This window comes from Chiloscyllium plagiosum, chromosome 9 (assembly GCF_004010195.1).
Source record: "Chiloscyllium plagiosum isolate BGI_BamShark_2017 chromosome 9, ASM401019v2, whole genome shotgun sequence".
NCBI classification, from domain to species: domain Eukaryota; kingdom Metazoa; phylum Chordata; class Chondrichthyes; order Orectolobiformes; family Hemiscylliidae; genus Chiloscyllium; species Chiloscyllium plagiosum.
In genome coordinates, this window is record NC_057718.1 from 7,040,734 (window position 1) to 7,058,048 (window position 17,315).

Below are 17,315 nucleotides of genomic sequence, written 5' to 3' on the forward strand. Positions count from 1 at the left end.
TTTTGAGTCATCTTTGTCTACAGGTTTAGTACCTGAGGGCTGGAGGATTGCAAATGTTATGCCCTTGTTCATGAAGAGCAGTAGAGATGACCCAGGTAATTATAGACCAGTGAGCCTTACGTCTGTTGTAGGAAAAGTTTTGGAAAGGATTATAAAAGATAGGATTTATAATCATCTAGCAAGCAACAATTTGGTTGGAAATAGTCAACATGGATTCATCAAGGGCAGGTCGTGTCTCACAAACCTCATTGAGTTTTTTGAGAAGGTGACCTAGCATGTAGGGCAGTTGACATGGTGTACATGGACTTCAGCAAAGCTTTTGATAAGGTTCCACATGATAAGCTTTTGGAGAAAATGCAGAGGCATGGGATTGAGGGTGATTTAGCAGTTTGGATTAGAAACTGGCTTTCTGTATGAAGGTAGCGAGTGGTATTTGATGGAAAATATTCAGCTTGGAGTCCAGTTACTAGTGGTGTGCCATTTAGATAAATGACTTGGATGCAGGCATAGGTGGATGGGTTAGTAAGTTTGCAGATGACATTAAAGTCAGTGGAGTGGTGGACAGTGTGGAAGAATGTTGAAGGTTGCAGGGGGACTTAGATAAACTGCAGAATTGGGCTGAGAGGTGGCAAATGGAGTTCAATGCAGCTAAATGCGAGGAGATTTTCTTTGGGAATAACAGGAAGGCAGAGTACTGAGTCAATGGAAAGATTCTTGGTAATGTGGGTGTGGCGAAGGATCTTGGAGTCCATGTACATAAATCCCTGAAAGTTGCCACCCAGGTTAATAGTGCTGTTAAGAAGGCATTAGGTTCATTGGGAGAGGGATTGAGTTCCGGAGCCGCAATATCATGCTCCAACTATACAAAACGCTGGTGCGGCCACACTTGGAATTGCAGGGGGACTTAGATAAACTTCAGAATTGGGCTGAGAGGTAGCAAATGGAGTTTGCTCTGGAGTTCTGGTCGCCCCATTACAGGAAGGATGTGGAAGCATTGGAAAAGGTGCAGAGGAGATTTACCAGGATGTTGCCTGGTCTGGAGGAAAGGTCTTATGAGGAAAGGTTGAGGGACTTGGATCTGTTCTCATTGGAAAGAAGAAGGGTAAGGGGGGATTTGATAGAGACATACAAGATGATTAGAGGATTAGATAGGGTGGACAGTGAGAGTCTTTTTCCTAGGATGATGACATCTGCTTGTACGAGGGGGCATTGCTGCAAATTGAGGGATGACAGATTTAAGACAGATGTCAGAGGCTGGTTCTTCACTCAGAGAGAGGTAAGGGTGTGGAATGCCCTGCCTGCCAATGTAGTTAACTCAGCCACATTAGGGAGATTTAAACAATCCTTGATTAAGCACATGGAGGATGATGAGATAGTGTAGGGTGAAGGGCTTAGATTAGTTCACAGGCGGGTGCAACATCGAGGGCCGAAGGGCCTGTCCTGCACTGTATTGTTCTCTGATCTGTCTAGTCCTTATATAATGCTGGAAAATCTGCCCTGCAAACTCCCTGAGGCCTGAACATATTTCCTCAAAGTATAGCATCTGTAAAAGGTCAGCCGCCATTAATGACACAGCGTCAAGAGAACGTTCTGAACAAGTGAGAAGGTTACGGTACCTGAAAAATGGCCAATCCTTGACCCTGTGCTGTTACAGTGACCAGCATGGGCTGCTGAATTCCAATCTGCATCAAACAGAAGAAAAGGAGGGCATTAGGTGAAGTGCAACACTGAGAGCTCAAGATGCAGTAATAGAGAAAACGATTTGGAGATGCCGGTGTGGGACTGGGGTGTACAAAGTTAAAAATCACACAACACCAGGTTATAGTCCAACAGGTTTAATTGGAAGCACACTAGCTTTCGGAGTGTCGTTCCTTCATCAGGATATGTGGATATGTCAACATTTGTCTAGCTAACACCAATTGTTACAGTTAACCTGAGAATGCAACTTTTGAAAAAAAAGGTTTTGTGATTTACACATGAAAGAAGTGAAACTATCATGGTATTCGAACAGATGAAAGATTCAACAGACAATCAAGGTATTTTTCAATGTATAATTTCAGTTACATCACACTGTAAATTTTTGCGATAAATTCTGTGCCTTACAATTGTGCCCTCCACAACCACCTGATGAAGGAGCGGCGCTCCGAAAGCTAGTGCTTCCAATTAAACCTGTTGGACTGTAACCTGGTGTTGTGTGATTTTTAACTAGAGAAAACAATGCTGATCAGAATCATTCTGAATGTGAAGAAGTTCCAACATTGCTCCATCTCAATTAAGGTGTAGCTATTTTACTAAATCAATTAATCCAGAGGGTATAAGCTGTGGCAGTAAACATTTTCACCTCGGAATAATTAAATCACAGGTTCCTTCCAGATCTAGACATTCATGTCAAGAACATTCTAGGGACCAACAATAAATGCTTCCCCAGTCAGTCGCATGACTGAATAAAAACAATTCACTTTTCACAGCATTGTGAGGCTGTGGAGTGCCCAGGTTTGTTCTTTATTCATTGCCAGGATGAAGGCATCTCTGGCCAGGCCAACATTTATTGCCCCTCCCTAATTGCCCAGAGGGCAGTTAAGGGTCAACCACATTGCTGTGGGTCTGGAGTCACATGTAGGCCAGACCCGGTAAGGATGGCAGTTTCCTTCCCTAACTCACTCTTTGACTCCCCATGGGACTGCAGCAGTTCAAGAAGGCAACTCACCATCACCTTCTTCAGGGCAACCAGTTGGCTGGATGGCTGCTTTACAATACAGAGTGACACCATCCCCTGCCCTGGCTGAGGTTCCCATGAAGAACTTTCCTGTGTTCACAAGAATGATAACTTAACCCCTGAGATCATAGTGTTGAGGAGAGATTATACAAGTTACGGCGGTTTTCTGTAAAATTTAGATATTTAAGGGGTGGTCTGATCAAAGACTTTGAGATATTAACAGGTAAGGATAAGTTGCTAACTGATTAGGAATTCTGAGAATTAGGACCAGATCATTCAGGAGAGATGTTAGAAAGCACTTTGACACACAAAGGGTGCTAGGTGTTCAGAACTCTCATCCACATTGGATGTAGTTGTTAATTTTAAACCTGAGATAGTTTTTTTTTGTAAAAGGATATGGACTGAAGGCAGGGAAATGGAGTTAGGACACAGATCAATCATTATCTCATTGAAAGGTGGGACAGGCTTAAAAGGCTAAATGGCCTACTCCTGTTCACTCCCTGACTCTCCAAGGGACATGAATTGCAGCGGTTCAAGAAGGCAGCTCACCATCACCTTTGTAAGGGCAACTAGGGACAGGCAATAAAGGCTGGCCCAGCCACTGATGCCCTCGTCGCACAAGCCAATAAAAACCAGACAGGTGGGTGATGGGTGGCACGGTATCTCAGTGATTAGCATGGCTGCCTCACAGCACTAGGGCCCTGGGTTTGAGCCCACCCTCAGGTTACTGTCTGCGTGGAGTTTGCACATTCTCCTGGATGGATTTCCTCTGAGTGCTCTGGTTTCCTCCCACAGTCCAAAGGTTAGGTGCAGGTTAGATGGGTTGGTTGTGCTAAATTGCCCATAGTGTTCAGGGGTGTGCAGGTTGGGTGGATTACCCACGGGAAATGTCAGGTTACAGGTATAGTGTAGGGAGTGGGTCTGAGTGGAATGCACTTTGCAGGGTTAGTGTGGACTCGATGGGCCAAATGGCCTGCTTCCCCACTGCAGGGATTCTATGATTGAATGCTCCCCACTTGCCGGGATGGGTGTAGCTTCAGCAACACTCAAGGACCTGACACCATCCAGGACATGGAATGTTAAAGTGGAAACAGGGTCAAATCCTTCGAGGCTTGAGTATGTGTGTGGTTGTTGTTGAGGATAAATGGGTGGAAAACTTTATATCTGATCTTTGTAATCCAATCATTTCAGTTAGTTCTTATGGACAACATGGTGGCTCAGTGGTTAGCATTGCTGCCTCACAGTGCCAGGGACCCTGGTTTGATTTCAACCTTGAGTGACTGTCGGTGTGGAGTTTGCATGTTCTCCCTGAGTTTGTTTGGGTTTCCCCTGGGTGGTTCAGTTTCATCCCACAGTCCAAGGATGTGCAGGTTAGGTGAATTGACCAAGCTAAATTGTCCATAGTGTTCAGGGGTGTGTAGGTTAGGTGCATTAGTCAGGGATAAATGTAGAGTAATGGGTCTGGGTGGGTTACTCTTTGGAGGGTCAGTGTGGACTTGTTGGGCTGAAGGGCCTCTTTCAATGCTGCAGGGATTCTATGATGTATATGGTAGAGATAGAGACATTTCAGAAGCATTTAGACGTGCACCTGTGAGGACAAGACCATAAGCTAAGTCCTGGAAAATGGGATTAATACTTCTTTGTCCAGTACAGGACTCAATGGGCTGAAGGGCTTTTTTGTGTGTTGTAGATCTACATGAGTCCATGGCCCAATGCTGTAACATAGTTTGTGATGTTTTTTTAACCGCGTAATGAACTTTGATGCTCTTTTATTCAAAGTACATTGGCAGCCTCTTGAGGATGTACTCCAGTAACTGACCACAACAATGCGCAAACTGCAGGATTAACACTCCTGGTCTGTCAAGTCAGGTTTCGCCTGATTTGCTGTGCGTTATCATCAGCTGGATTTGTAATGGAGATGGCACGTTGTTGCATACCTGCACGCTCTGAAGTACAATCGCGTTGGCGGGGTTGATGGTGAAGTTTGCAGGCGCGGGTAGCCCTGGTGCTGTGACCGACACCGTGAGATTCATCATAGGAGAGAAGATCTGAGCTGCAAACTGAGACAAGGCCTGGAGAGCCATAATTGTGTCCTGAAACCAAGAGAACATCATAGAACCTGAGAAACAACCTGCGATGAGATGAGACTCTCAGAGAAAGGTGAATCGTGGGAGGGGAGGTTGGCTGCCGCATTCCCTTCATTCATGCGCATTCCAACAAACAGAGTTCTGAATCTGAAACTGGGAAGTGGGACCAACCCGCAAGCAACGCGGGCAAGATCGAGAAACATATCCCACAGGAGTGTGGCTCTCTCACCGAACCCCCTCTACCCCCGTGCAGCTCCAGCTGGACAGAGAGCCGAGAGAAGTTGGGGTTATTCACCTCTGAGCAAGATGGAGTCAAGCAGAAATTGAGAAGTGGGATTCAACGCAACGAGAGGCTCTGTTGAGTAAATGAGAAAGTGTAACCTCGGCCAATAGAGGAGACGGTTTTAAGATGATCAGAGGGGTTTTGGGATAGAGAAAGGGGTGGGTGGAGCGGATGGATGACTCGTTCAAAGAACCAGCGCAGGCAGGATGGGCTGAATGGCCTGCTGTTGAGTAACATAATTCTACAATTTCACTGCATACATCAAAACAAAAGCAAACACAAGGAATGTGAATCAGGAAGAAAAGCAGAAATTGCTGTAAAAACTCAGTAGGTCTGACAGAATCTGTAGAGAGAAAGTGGAGTCCATGCCTGGGGTCCACTGACCCTTCCTCAGAACAGGGGCAATGGACCCAAACATTAGCTCTGCTTTCTCTCCACAGATCTACTGAGTTTTTACAGCAATTTCTGCCTTTGTTCCAGCATCTGCAATTCTCCGATTTCTTTCTGGTTGGATGTGAATCAGTGGATAGATTTTACCTGAGTTGAGGAGAAGCCTCCAAGATGGTTCCTGCGCTCACTGAGCCAGTGCATAATGGGAATGCCATCCAGGAGCAAGCCCTGCTTCAGGTGTGACAACAGAGCATAGGCAGCAACCTCGATATCTGACGAGAGGGGCTGGTGACTCCATCGGGAGGATGGTGTGTTCACAGGAGATGACCAGAACCTTCCACCATCTGAGACAAGAGAGGAAGGTGATGAGCAATACTGACTCAGGATTGTCCTGCTCTGAAGGCAATGGCCTTGTGGTATTGTTGTGTGACTGTTAACCCAAGGACCTGGATTCAAATCCCACCACAGCAGATCGTGGAATTTAAATTTCATTTTTTAAAAATCTAGAGTCTAATGATGACCATGAATCGATCGTCAGGAAAATTCTATCTGGTTCATTAATGTGCCTTGGACAAGGAAAAAGCCATCCTTACCTGGTCTGACTCCAGACCCACAGCAATTTGGTTGACTCTTAACTGCCCTGTGGGCAATTAGGGATGGGTAAAAATGGCTGGTCTTGCCAGCAATGCCCTCATCTTGTGAACGGATAAAGAAATAAGTTCTGCCTTGGTCCATTTCATCCACAGAGGAAATTGTGTGGATTGATTCCTGAGTAAAACAGGATTGATTTTTGGGGAGGATTTCGTGAAGGGCAATGGAAATGTTCTCCCCTTGCGATAAATAGGTGTCATTGGCACAACAACTTACATTAATATAAAGGGCTTGAACTTAGTTGTGAACAGACTACAAGCTAAGTCATAAAGAGGGGTAGTGAGGCAGGTGACCAGTTGGTCAATGGTGTAAGTACAAGGAACAATTTAGGGGAGACTAAAGAGGGGGTTGTTTAGGGAGGGAACTCAAGAGATTCAGCCCCAGCCAGCTCCAAGTACAACTGTCAACACTTCAGAGAAAGAAAGTGAGGCTGGACAAGAATGCTCAAGTAGCTCACTGCCATCCGAGACCAAATCAGTCTGTCTGATCAGGAGCCCATCCAACAGTTTAAACATTCAGTGCTCCCACCATCAGCACACTGTGACTGCAGTGTGTATCATTGACTGGACACAGAAAAGCATTCTGTCAATTCCTCAACTGCACCTTCCAAAACCTACAGCCTCCACTATCCAGAAAGACAAGCTGGTGGACTGGATCAGCACCATCGATTCCACCTCTGTGTGATGGGAAGTCTTTCAAGGGGCAATTGTATCAATTTGCAGAGGGAAGGCTCCCATCACTTTCAATCAGACCATCGGGCACGTGACCATTACCCATTACTGGTCATAGCAATGTGCATTGTGTCAGTGATCCCCAGAGGGATATGGGCCAAACGCAGGGCAGGCAGGACTAGTTTAATTTGTGACAGCATGGACTAGTTGGACCAAAGAATCTGTTTCCGTGTTGTATGACTCTATGACTGCATTTCTCATTAGGAAACTAGGCAGGCATCTCTGTGTATTCATAGACAGCAGATAGCTGTGGATCACAATGTACATAGTTAATGAAAGACATCCATGGTAATGATGGGGCACAGAGCACCCTGCGGAAACAAACAAGAGTAGGGCTTATGTAATAAAAAGTAGAGCCTTGGATAGTATTGTAGAACAGAGAGATCTGTGAGTTCAGGTACATAATTCATTGAAATTTGTGGCACAGGTAGGCAGGGTGGTCAAGAAGGTGTTTAGCATGCTTGCATTCATTGCTCAGACCTTTGAGTAGGAAGTAGGACATCATGTTGAGGTTATACAGGATGTAGGTCTCTTCTGGAGCACTGTGTCCAGTTCTGGTCACCTTGTCATGGGAAGGATATTGCTAAACTGAAGAGAGTTCAGAAGAGATTTACCAGGATGTTGTCAGGACTGGAGGATTGAGTGATAAGGAAAGGTTGCATAGGCTGGGACTTTTTTAACTGGAGGCTGAGAGATGCCCTCATAGAAGTTTATAAGATCATGAGGGGCATGGATAAGGTGAATGGCAGGTTTGTTTTCCCTAGAGTGGGGGATGTCAAGACTAGGGGCATATTTTTAAGATGAGAGGAGAAAGATTTTAAAAAGGCATGAGGGGCAATTTTTGTTTTACGCAGAGTAGTTCATATGTGGAATGAACTTCCAGAGGAAGTAGTGGATGCAGGTACAACATGTGAAAGATATTTGGATAAGTGCATGAATAAGAAATGTTTGGAGGGATATGGGCCAAACGCAGGCCAGGTATAACTAGTTTAATTTGTGACAGCATAGACTGGTTGGACCAAAAAGTCTGTTTGCGTGTTGTATGACTCTATGACTGCATCCCTCATTCGGACCCAGAGACAGAGAGCCGAAGCAAATCTGCCTTTCTACGTTCAGTGTTTAATACCCAAAGTCCAGTGTTTAAATCTGATCAAAGACAAATCCATACTGTTGATAAAAATTTGTGTTATTTCAAGATGCTGACTTTCTACCATACCTTGTTTATCTGCCCGTTGATTTAACTCATTCAGGGCTTCTGTTGCGTAGGTGCTGTTGGCCAAGGTTAAAGCGTATGTCACAAGAGAGAGGGTGTAGTTGCTGCTAATTCCATCTTGCAGCTTGGTTTCGAGATACCTCACAGCACCTGACACCTGGCCTAAAACTTTGCTCTGGAAGAAACAGCATTTAAATCATTATCAAGTATATTCAAGGTGGAGACAGTCAGATGTTTTAATGAGGGAAACGATCAAGGGTTATGGGAAAAAGGCAGGAAAGTGGAGTTGAGGAATATCAGATCAGCCATGATCTCATTGAATGGCAGATCAGTCTTGAGGGGCTGAATGGCCTACTTCAGCTCCTATGTTTCCTGGCAAGCGAGGGTTAGAAATGGGCATTTGTGTTAAAATATTGAGGGAGTCTAAGAGGGTTTGTCCAATAATTAGCGTGTCTCCAAACTCAGAAATGTCAAACTGGATCACAGTGATGATAATCAACTAGCGATGGGCACTATTTTCTCTTATCTCTGTTGTCCATCGTTTTCTGGGGCTGGCCACTAACATTTCCATCAGGCGATGGGGTTTCACACATAAGGTCAAAGTGTCTGTTCTTGTCAATATTACGTACAGGGAGACAGCTGCACTTTATATGTACCCCCACCTTGACCAGTTCCACGCGATGGCTTCTCTGAGAATCTTCGACAGGATGCATTCCAGCCTCTCAATCAGGTCTTTCGTTTCAGCTGCACCTCACGCAGTATAACCCCCTGTGACAAAGCAGGGTGGAAGCAGCAGTAACACTGAATCCTCATGCACTGCCTTGACTTGTACTGCTGCCTCCTTACCCGATGGCTCCTTACCTTCGATAGTGGGAATACTTCAACACATCCACTGCAGTGGATCGAGAATGTTGCTCACCACTGCAAAGTCAGACACAGTCAGCGGAAGACTATAACGGCTGATCTTAGCAGTAAACCCCATTTATTTGTTTCAACAAACTTGTTTTCTTTTGTTTAAAGAACATTATTGAGCACTGTAAGTAATGCTTTCCTTTCCTTTTAATCCTCCTTTGTATAACAACACTATATTGTTTTTACACTGTAAGATTTGTACCTGGGTATTTGTACCTAAGATGGCGCCATTAAAAGGCAGCCATTGTACAAACCTTTCACTGCACATCTGTATTGGAGTACAAGTGACAATAAAGGATATTCAATTCAATATTCTGCGAATACTTGATTTGATTTGATTTATCATTGTCACATACACCAAGGTGTGGATGTGCAGGTGTTGGACTGGGGTAGACAAAGTCAGAAGTCACAGGACACCAGGTTATAGTCCAACAGACTTCACCTGACAAAGGAGCAGCCCTCCAAAATCTTGTGATTTCAAATAAGCCTGTAGGACTGGGGTAGACAAAGTCAGCTTGGTGTTGTGTGATTTCTGGAAAAGCACAGCCGGTCAGGCAGCATCCAAGGAGAAGGAGAATCAACATTTCGGATGAAGTCCTGATTAGCTTAGCTTACATTACAGTGTGGAAACAGGCCCTTCAGCCCAACAAGTCCACACCGACCCGCCGAAGCGCAACCTACCCATACCCCTATATTTACCCCTTACCTAACACTACGGGCAATTTAACATGGCCAATTCACCTGACCTGCACATCTTTGGACTGTGGGAGGAAATCGGAGCACCCGGAGGAAACCCACGCAGACACGGGGAGAATGTGCAAACTCCACACAGTCAGTCGCCTGAGGCGGGAATTGAACCCGGGTCTCTGGCGCTGTGAGGCAGCAGTGCTAACCACTGTGCCACCGTGCCACCCACGATGAGGGGCTCTTGCCCGAAAAATCAACTCTCCTGCTCCTCAGATGCTGCCTGACTGGCTGTGCTTTCCCGGCACCACACCCTCAACTCTGATCTCCAGCATCTGCAGCCCTCACTTTCTACTAGTCATGTGGCTTCTGACACGAACCTAGGAACAGTGAAAAGTTTTGTTTTGTGTACAGTACAGGCAGATTATACCAGAGGGTAATAGAACAGAGTGAAGAATACAAGGTTACAGCTGCAGGGAAGGTGCGCAAAGATCGAGATCAACATTAAATTTTAAATTTGAGAGGCCCACGCAAGAGTATGATAACAGCAGGAAAGAAGCTGTTCTTGAATGTGTTGGTCCTTGTAGTCAAACTTTTATGTCTTCTGCCCAATGGAAGAGGGTGGAAAGGAGTTTAACTGGGTTGGGAGGGGTCTTTGATGATGTTGGTTGCTTTCGCAAGGCAGCGGGAGGTACAGATGGAGTCAATGGATGGAAGGCTGGTTTGCGTGATGGACTGGGTTATGTTCATAGTACTCTGTCAGTTTCTTGTGGCCTTAAACACTTTTCTTCAAAAAAAACAAACAAAAAAATCCACTAGAATTAAATTTTCTTGGTGGAGCTGGGAAAGAGAATGTAGAAGGCTGAGATAGACAGATTTTAATCAGGAAGGGAATCAAGGGACATAGGGGAAAAGGCAGGAAAGTGAACGTGAGGATCAGCCAGGATCTTATTGAATGGTCCGATGGACCAAATGGCCTATTTCTGCTCCTACATCATACACTCGTATGATCTTTTAGCAATGGAGGGAATAGGGTAAGGAGGGAAATCTGCAACAATAGGTGGTCTGGGTCTGGGGTGCTGAAGGAGAGGAGATGAAGGCTGTGCTCCAAAGCACTCTACCTGACAATGCGTATCCAATGATAAATAGTCATATGAAAGGACAGAGCCCACGTTTTGCTCAGAAGAGAAACCTGAAGGCCAAACTTTTGACCTTGGGATCTCACAGAATCCCTCATGTGCAGATAGAGGCCATTCGGTCCACTGAAGTCTGCATTGACCTTCCAAAGAGCATCCCACCCTATCGCTATAGCCCTACATTTACCATAGTTAACCCACCTAACCTGCATACTATGAGCAACTTAGCATGGCCAATCTTGCATGTTTGGACTGTGAGAGGAGACCAGACCATCCAGAGGAAACCCACGCTGACGTGGGGAGAGTGTGCAGACTCCACACAGACAGTCACCCGAGGGTGGGATCGAACCTGGGTCCCTGGCGCTGTGAGGCAGCAGTACTCACCACTGTGTGCCTGCACCCACCGTACAGGACAAATACAGGAATATCAAATGCTTTATAATCACAACAATGTATATTACAGGAGAATAGATGCTTTTTTTTTGGCAAGTTGATTCTGATAGGCTGAGGCGATGCCGTGGAGAAAGCAATGGGGAGCTGCTGGTTCTCCAAGCTGCTGGGAAACTCATTAAAAAACAGCAAGACTTCAACATCCTCTATCTGCTTATAGAGAAAGGGTCGTGAAGAACCTATTGTTTCTCACGAGCAGAATGAGCCACACCGTGAGCTCAACTGATTATCTTAAATTGGTTGGTATTGACACACTCAGACTTGTTCAGTAAGCGCTGTCCAATTCGCATCTAATTGAAGAGATTTTGTTTTACACGGACTCTCTGTGTACTGTCTACACACTGATTCTGGTTCCTTTATCAGGCTGTAAACATATATATATATATATAGTCCTGAGGCACCAGACACTCTCACTGCATGCGACAATGTAAACAATGGATATTCCACAGTATACGTGAGGTCAGCTTTTAAACATGCCTCCCTGTTTATGGAATAATAATTTATTGAGGAAAACGTACAAAGACATACCATGGAACTCTGATCTTCCAGAAGGGCTGCCAGTATGTAGGCAGTCAGAGATACGGATCCGCTCTGTCCACCCTGTAACTCTGTGTGGATAACTCGTCCAGGCTCCTGGAATTCACCATCCTTATTCAGGTGTGTGAGTATCCAGGAAATGGTCTCTTCCAGAACCATCTTGTCAATGTAAATGAAATCCTGGGCCTGCAGGAAGCACTTTACCACGAAAGCTGACAACCTCCATGAAGAGAAAGAGAAAATATTAAATCCATAATTCTGACCATATCATATGAACGTGCTGCAGAGTTCTACACGGACATACCCAGAGCTGCAAGAATTATACGACAAAACAAGATAAAACAGCGGGCAAATTCTAAAGACCTGGGAATGTATGTGCACTGATCATTGTAGGTGGCAGACAAGAGCAGAAATTGCCGGAAAAGCTCAGCAGGTTCAGTAGACAGTCACAAGGGGAGGCAGTGGCGGAGTGGAAATAACGTGCAAGTAAAATCTCCAACGTCAAACTAATCACTGATGTCGTCAGGTTTGAATCTCACCACGGCACATCATCAAATTTGAATTTTGCGTAGATTATTTTCTAAATGGGGAAAGGCTTCAGAAATCTGAAGCATAAAGGGACTTAAGAGTCCTGATTCAGGATTCTCTTAAGGTTAACAGGCAGGTTCTGTGGCAGTTAGGAAATGCAAATGCAATGATAGTGTTCATTTCAAGAGGGCTAGAATTCAAGAGCAGGAGGCTGTGGAAGGCTCTGGTCAGATCCCTATTGGAACATTGTGAGCAGCTTTGGGCCCCGTTTCCAAGGAAGGATGTGTTGGCATTGGAGGCAGTCCAGAGGGGGTTTACAAGGATGATCCCAGGGATGGAGGGCTTTTCATATGAGGAGTGGTTGGGGTGCCTGGGTCTGTACTCATTGGAATTTAGAAGGATGAGGATGGGTCTGGCTGAAACTTACAGAACACCGAGAGGCCCGGATAGAGTGGACATGGAGAAGATGTTTCCACTAGGAGGAGAGACTAGGACCCAAGGGTACAGCCTCAGAGTGAAGGGATGACCATTTAGAACTGAGATGAGGAGGAATTTCTTCAGCCAGAGGGTGGTGACTCTGTGGAACTCACTGCTACAGAGGACTGTGGAGGCCAAGTCATTAAATGTCTTTAAGACAGTGATAGATAGGTTCTTGATGGGTAAGGGGATCAAGGGGAGAAGGCAGGAGAATGTGGTTGAGGAAGATGTTTCCACTAGTAGGAGAGACTAGACCCAAGGGCACAGCCTTAGAGAGAAGGGAGGACCCCATAAAACTGAGATGAAGAGGAATTTCTTTAGCCAGAGAGTGGGGAATCTGTGGAGCAGTTTACCACAGAAGGCTTTGGAGGCTAAGACATTAAGTGTATTTAACACAGAGATAGCTAGGGTCCTATTTAAAACCGAAAGGACTGCGGATGCTGTATAAATCACAAACAAAAACAGAAGTTGCTGGAAAAGCTCAGCAGGTCTGGCAGCATCTGTGAAGAGAAATCAGAGTGAACATTTCATGTCGTTGATCCTCCCTCAGAACCCTCTGTTCCTCAGTCCTGAGGCAGGGTCAGCAGACATTAACCCTGATTTCCCTTCACAGATGCTGCCAGACATGCTGAGCTTTTCTAGCAACTTCTATGGATAGGTTCTTGATTGGTAAGGAGATCCAAAGGTTACAGAGAGAAGGCAGGATGTAGGGGTTGAGAAAAATATCAGCCATGACTGAATCCAGAGGAGATTCAATGGGCCAAATGGCCCTATTCTGCTCCAATCCCTTATGGTCTTATGGTCAGTCAACTGCTGTCCAGTTATCTATCGTTATTTGTTTGAGGGATGTGTGTATCACTAGCAGGGCCGGTACTGATTGCCGATCCCTCATTGCTTTTAAATTGAGTGGTTTGCTGAGCTATTCACATGTCCTTGGATTTGGCATGACATGTAGGCCAGACCTTGTAAAACTGGCAGATTTCCTTCCTTGAAGTACATCAGTGAATCAAATGGGTTTTTACAGCAATTAATAATATTCTCATGGTCAGATTTGACCAGCTATCTATTCCAGATGTAAGAACTGAATTTAACTGTGGAGATTTAAACCACGGTCCCCACAGCATTAGCCTGGGCGTCTGAATTTCTAATCTACTGACATAACCATGAGGTCATCTCCCCAAGAAGGTTAGATGCAGTAAAAGAAAATATATTTGACATAAGGCAACGCCCTGTTTTCCCAGATCAGTAACATTATTTCTGAAACTTGACTCCTTTAAGAGCTGGATAGTGTCAATAAACAAACCTCAGCACACTGTGAAATGCTGTTAGCTGTTAGCTGAATGACTGGTTTAAGTGGACGTCCAATGTTGGAGGTTTGCCAAAGTCACTTACCGCCTTGCAAGACTTACTGACCACAAAAATTAGCAATGTTTATCTTTGAATCACTTTTACTTTAACTGTTTTTTAAAATAAGTGAGTAATAGAACTCAGTGATTGTACATCCACTGTATGAGGTACTCTAGCCTTCAAAAACTTCTAATGTGCATATTAGGTGTTGCTTACACCTTTTTGGAATCTGCAGCCAGCTGATTGACACACTCATCAATACTTAAAGGGGGAAGGGTATGAAAGGAGGAGCAAAGAAAACTATTGTATTTGTTTGCAAGTTATGTGTCAGGAGTTCCTTTCTAACTAATCCCTTTTGAGAAGCTGAAGGGTAAGCTGTCTGGTCCTTAGCAGGAGCAAAATAGGACATTGTAATAAAGTATTGATAGCTGGGAGCAAGTGAGGACTGCAGATGCTGGAGATCAGAGTCAAATAGTGTGGTGCTGGAAAAGCACAGCAGGTCAGGCAGCATCCGAGGAGCAGGAGAGTCAGTGTTTCAAGCATTAGCTCTTCATCACAAATGTGATTCCTGATGAAGAGCTTATGCTCCAAAATGTTGATTCTCCTGCTCCTCAGATGCTATAATAGAATAGAATCCCTACACTGTGGAAACAGGCTCTTCCGCCCAACAAGTCCACACCGACCCTCTGAAGAGTAACCCACCCAGACACATTCCCCTACCTTATTGTCCTATATTTACCTCTGACTAATGCACCTAACCTACACATCCCTGAACACTTTGGACAATTTAGCATGGCCAATTCACCTGACCTGCACATCTTTTGGATTGTGGGAGGAAACCAGAGCACCCAGAGGAAACCCACGCAGCCACGGGGCAAATGTGCAAACTCCACATAGACAGACGCCTGAGGGTGGAATTGAACCCAGGTCCCAGCCACTGTGAGGCAGCAGTGTTAACCACTGAGCCACTGTGCCACCCCAGGATACTACCTGACTGGCTGTGCTTTGCCAGCATCACACTGTTTGACTCTAAAGTACCGATAGCAGCAACATCCAACAGAGAGGGAGAGGGAAAAGGGGGAAGAGTAAAACAGCAAGAGGGAGAAAGTGAGACAGCAGGAAGAAAGAGTGAGAGAGTGGGGCAATGCAAGAGAGGCAATAAGACAGGATGAAAGAGATTGAGATGGTAGGAGAGACAAATTGAGATGGTGGGAGACACAGAATGAGACAGCAAGACAGAAAGGATGAGAAAGTGGGAGAGAGGATTAGGCATTGAGAGAGAGAATGAGAAAGCAGGAGAGAGAGGGAATGGAGAGAACAAAACAGCAAGAGAGAAAACATGAGAAGAATGAAAGAGTGAGGAAGGTAGAAAGCATGAGTGAACAAAGGTACAAGAGACAGTGAGGGAGAGTCAGAAAGTGAGAATGAGACAACACGAGAGGGAGAGAGAGAAGAACATTATTCATATTCACTTATGTGAGTTGGTCATTCCTTCCTAACATTTGATAGTAATCCCCTTGGCATTATTCAGTAATTAAACTGAAGAAAACTAGTTATAAATCTTGCAACAGATTTTTTTGGGTTGTTTCCACAGTCAAGTGAATGAGAGCTTTGTAACCAGAGGTAGAAACGGAAGGGGCCTTCAGTTACTTTGCGCCAAAAAAATTTCTTACCAAGTACTTCCAGAAGAATCAGAATTTCCAAAAGCACTGAAGGAACCATCCGATCTTTGGTATGTCAACTCCCTTTGGTAACCTGAATAACAACATTACAGATTGAGAACTGGATTGATGCTTTGGGGGAAATTGAATCCAAATGTTGAAGTGCCGGTGGGGTTGGGGGAAGGTGGGGTGGGGGGGGAGTCGAATAGACTTGTGTTAGAGCGATGTTTCCCTAAGCTGGTCCTGGAGATGAGAGAGATGACCAATGGTGAGAGACAGAGCAAATTGAATCTATAATGTTTGGACTTTGGAAGAACAATCTCACTGAGCTATTTCGGGCTGGGAAGTGTTTGGACAGGTGAGAGATAATGTGACAGAGAGAGAGAGAAAATGAGATAATATGAAAACTTCTTCTGCTAACTGGGGAGTCTGAACAACAGGGGCACAGGTTCAGATAAAGAGTTCATCATTCAGGGCTGAAATGAGGGGAACTTTCTTTACTTAAAGCGTTGTGAATCTTGAGAGGGCTCTGTACCAATTCATTGCAGTTGCTGCATCTTTTGTATCGATTGAAGGTTGGGGTAGACAGAGTTTTGATCCAGCGAGATGGGGAGTTGGTGGAAAGTGTATTTCAAGCCCAAGCTCAGCTATGATTGTATTAATGTCCCAGACCCCACCATCACCATCCTGGATATATCCTATCCCACCGACAGGACAGACTCAGCAGAGGTGGTGGCACAGTGGGATACTGTCAGGGGGGAGGTGTGCTGGGAGCCCTCAACATTGACTCAGGACCCCATAAAATCTTATGGCTTCAGGTAAACATGGGCAAGGAAACCTCCTGCTGATTATCACGTACCATCCTCCTTCAGCTAATGTTGAACACTGAGAGGAAGCACAGAGCATGGAAAAGGTACATAATGTACTCTGGGTGGGGATTTCTATGCCAATTACCAAGAATGGCTTACTAGCAGTACTACTGATGGAGCTGGTCGGGTCCTAAAGGAGATAACTGCTAGACTGGCACTGTGGCAGGTGGTGAGGGAACCAACAAGAGGGAAAAATATACCAGACCTCATCCTTACCAATCTGCCAGCTGCAGATACAGCTGTCCATGACAGTATCGGTAAAAGTGACCACCGCACAGTCCTTGTGGAGACAAAGTCCCACCTTCACATTGAGAATAACCTCCATTGCATTGTGTGGCACTATCACCATGTTAATTGGGACAGATTTCACACAGATCTAGCAGCTCAGGACTGGGCATCCATGAGGTGCTGTGGGCCATCAACAGCAGGAGAACTGTACTTCAGCACAACCTGCAACCTCATGGCCTGGCATAACCCCCACTCAACCATTGCCATCAAGCCAGGAGATCAACCCTGGATGTCTCGGATCGAGTCTAAAGGGGGAGCAGCAAGAAATTGTAGTGCATATCAGTACCAATGACACAGGGAGGGAAAGGGAGGAGGACCTGAAAATTGAATATAGGGAGTTAGGTTGGGAGCTAAA

The 17,315-nt window shown here is 45.2% G+C and overlaps 1 protein-coding gene across 1 annotated transcript in view; it reads right to left on the reverse strand.

Moving 5' to 3' along the window:
* cd109 (CD109 molecule) overlaps window positions 1-17,315 on the reverse strand; it is a 133,759-nt gene that overhangs the window by 16,345 nt on the left and 100,099 nt on the right. Inside the window, exons 23-28 of the mRNA XM_043696746.1 lie at window positions 15,816-15,897; window positions 11,782-12,010; window positions 8,075-8,246; window positions 5,624-5,820; window positions 4,654-4,809; window positions 1,617-1,682 (exon numbers count right to left, since the gene is read on the reverse strand). Of these exons, the coding sequence (XP_043552681.1) occupies window positions 1,617-1,682; window positions 4,654-4,809; window positions 5,624-5,820; window positions 8,075-8,246; window positions 11,782-12,010; window positions 15,816-15,897 (902 nt within the window). The remainder of the gene's footprint in view (window positions 1-1,616; window positions 1,683-4,653; window positions 4,810-5,623; window positions 5,821-8,074; window positions 8,247-11,781; window positions 12,011-15,815; window positions 15,898-17,315) is intronic.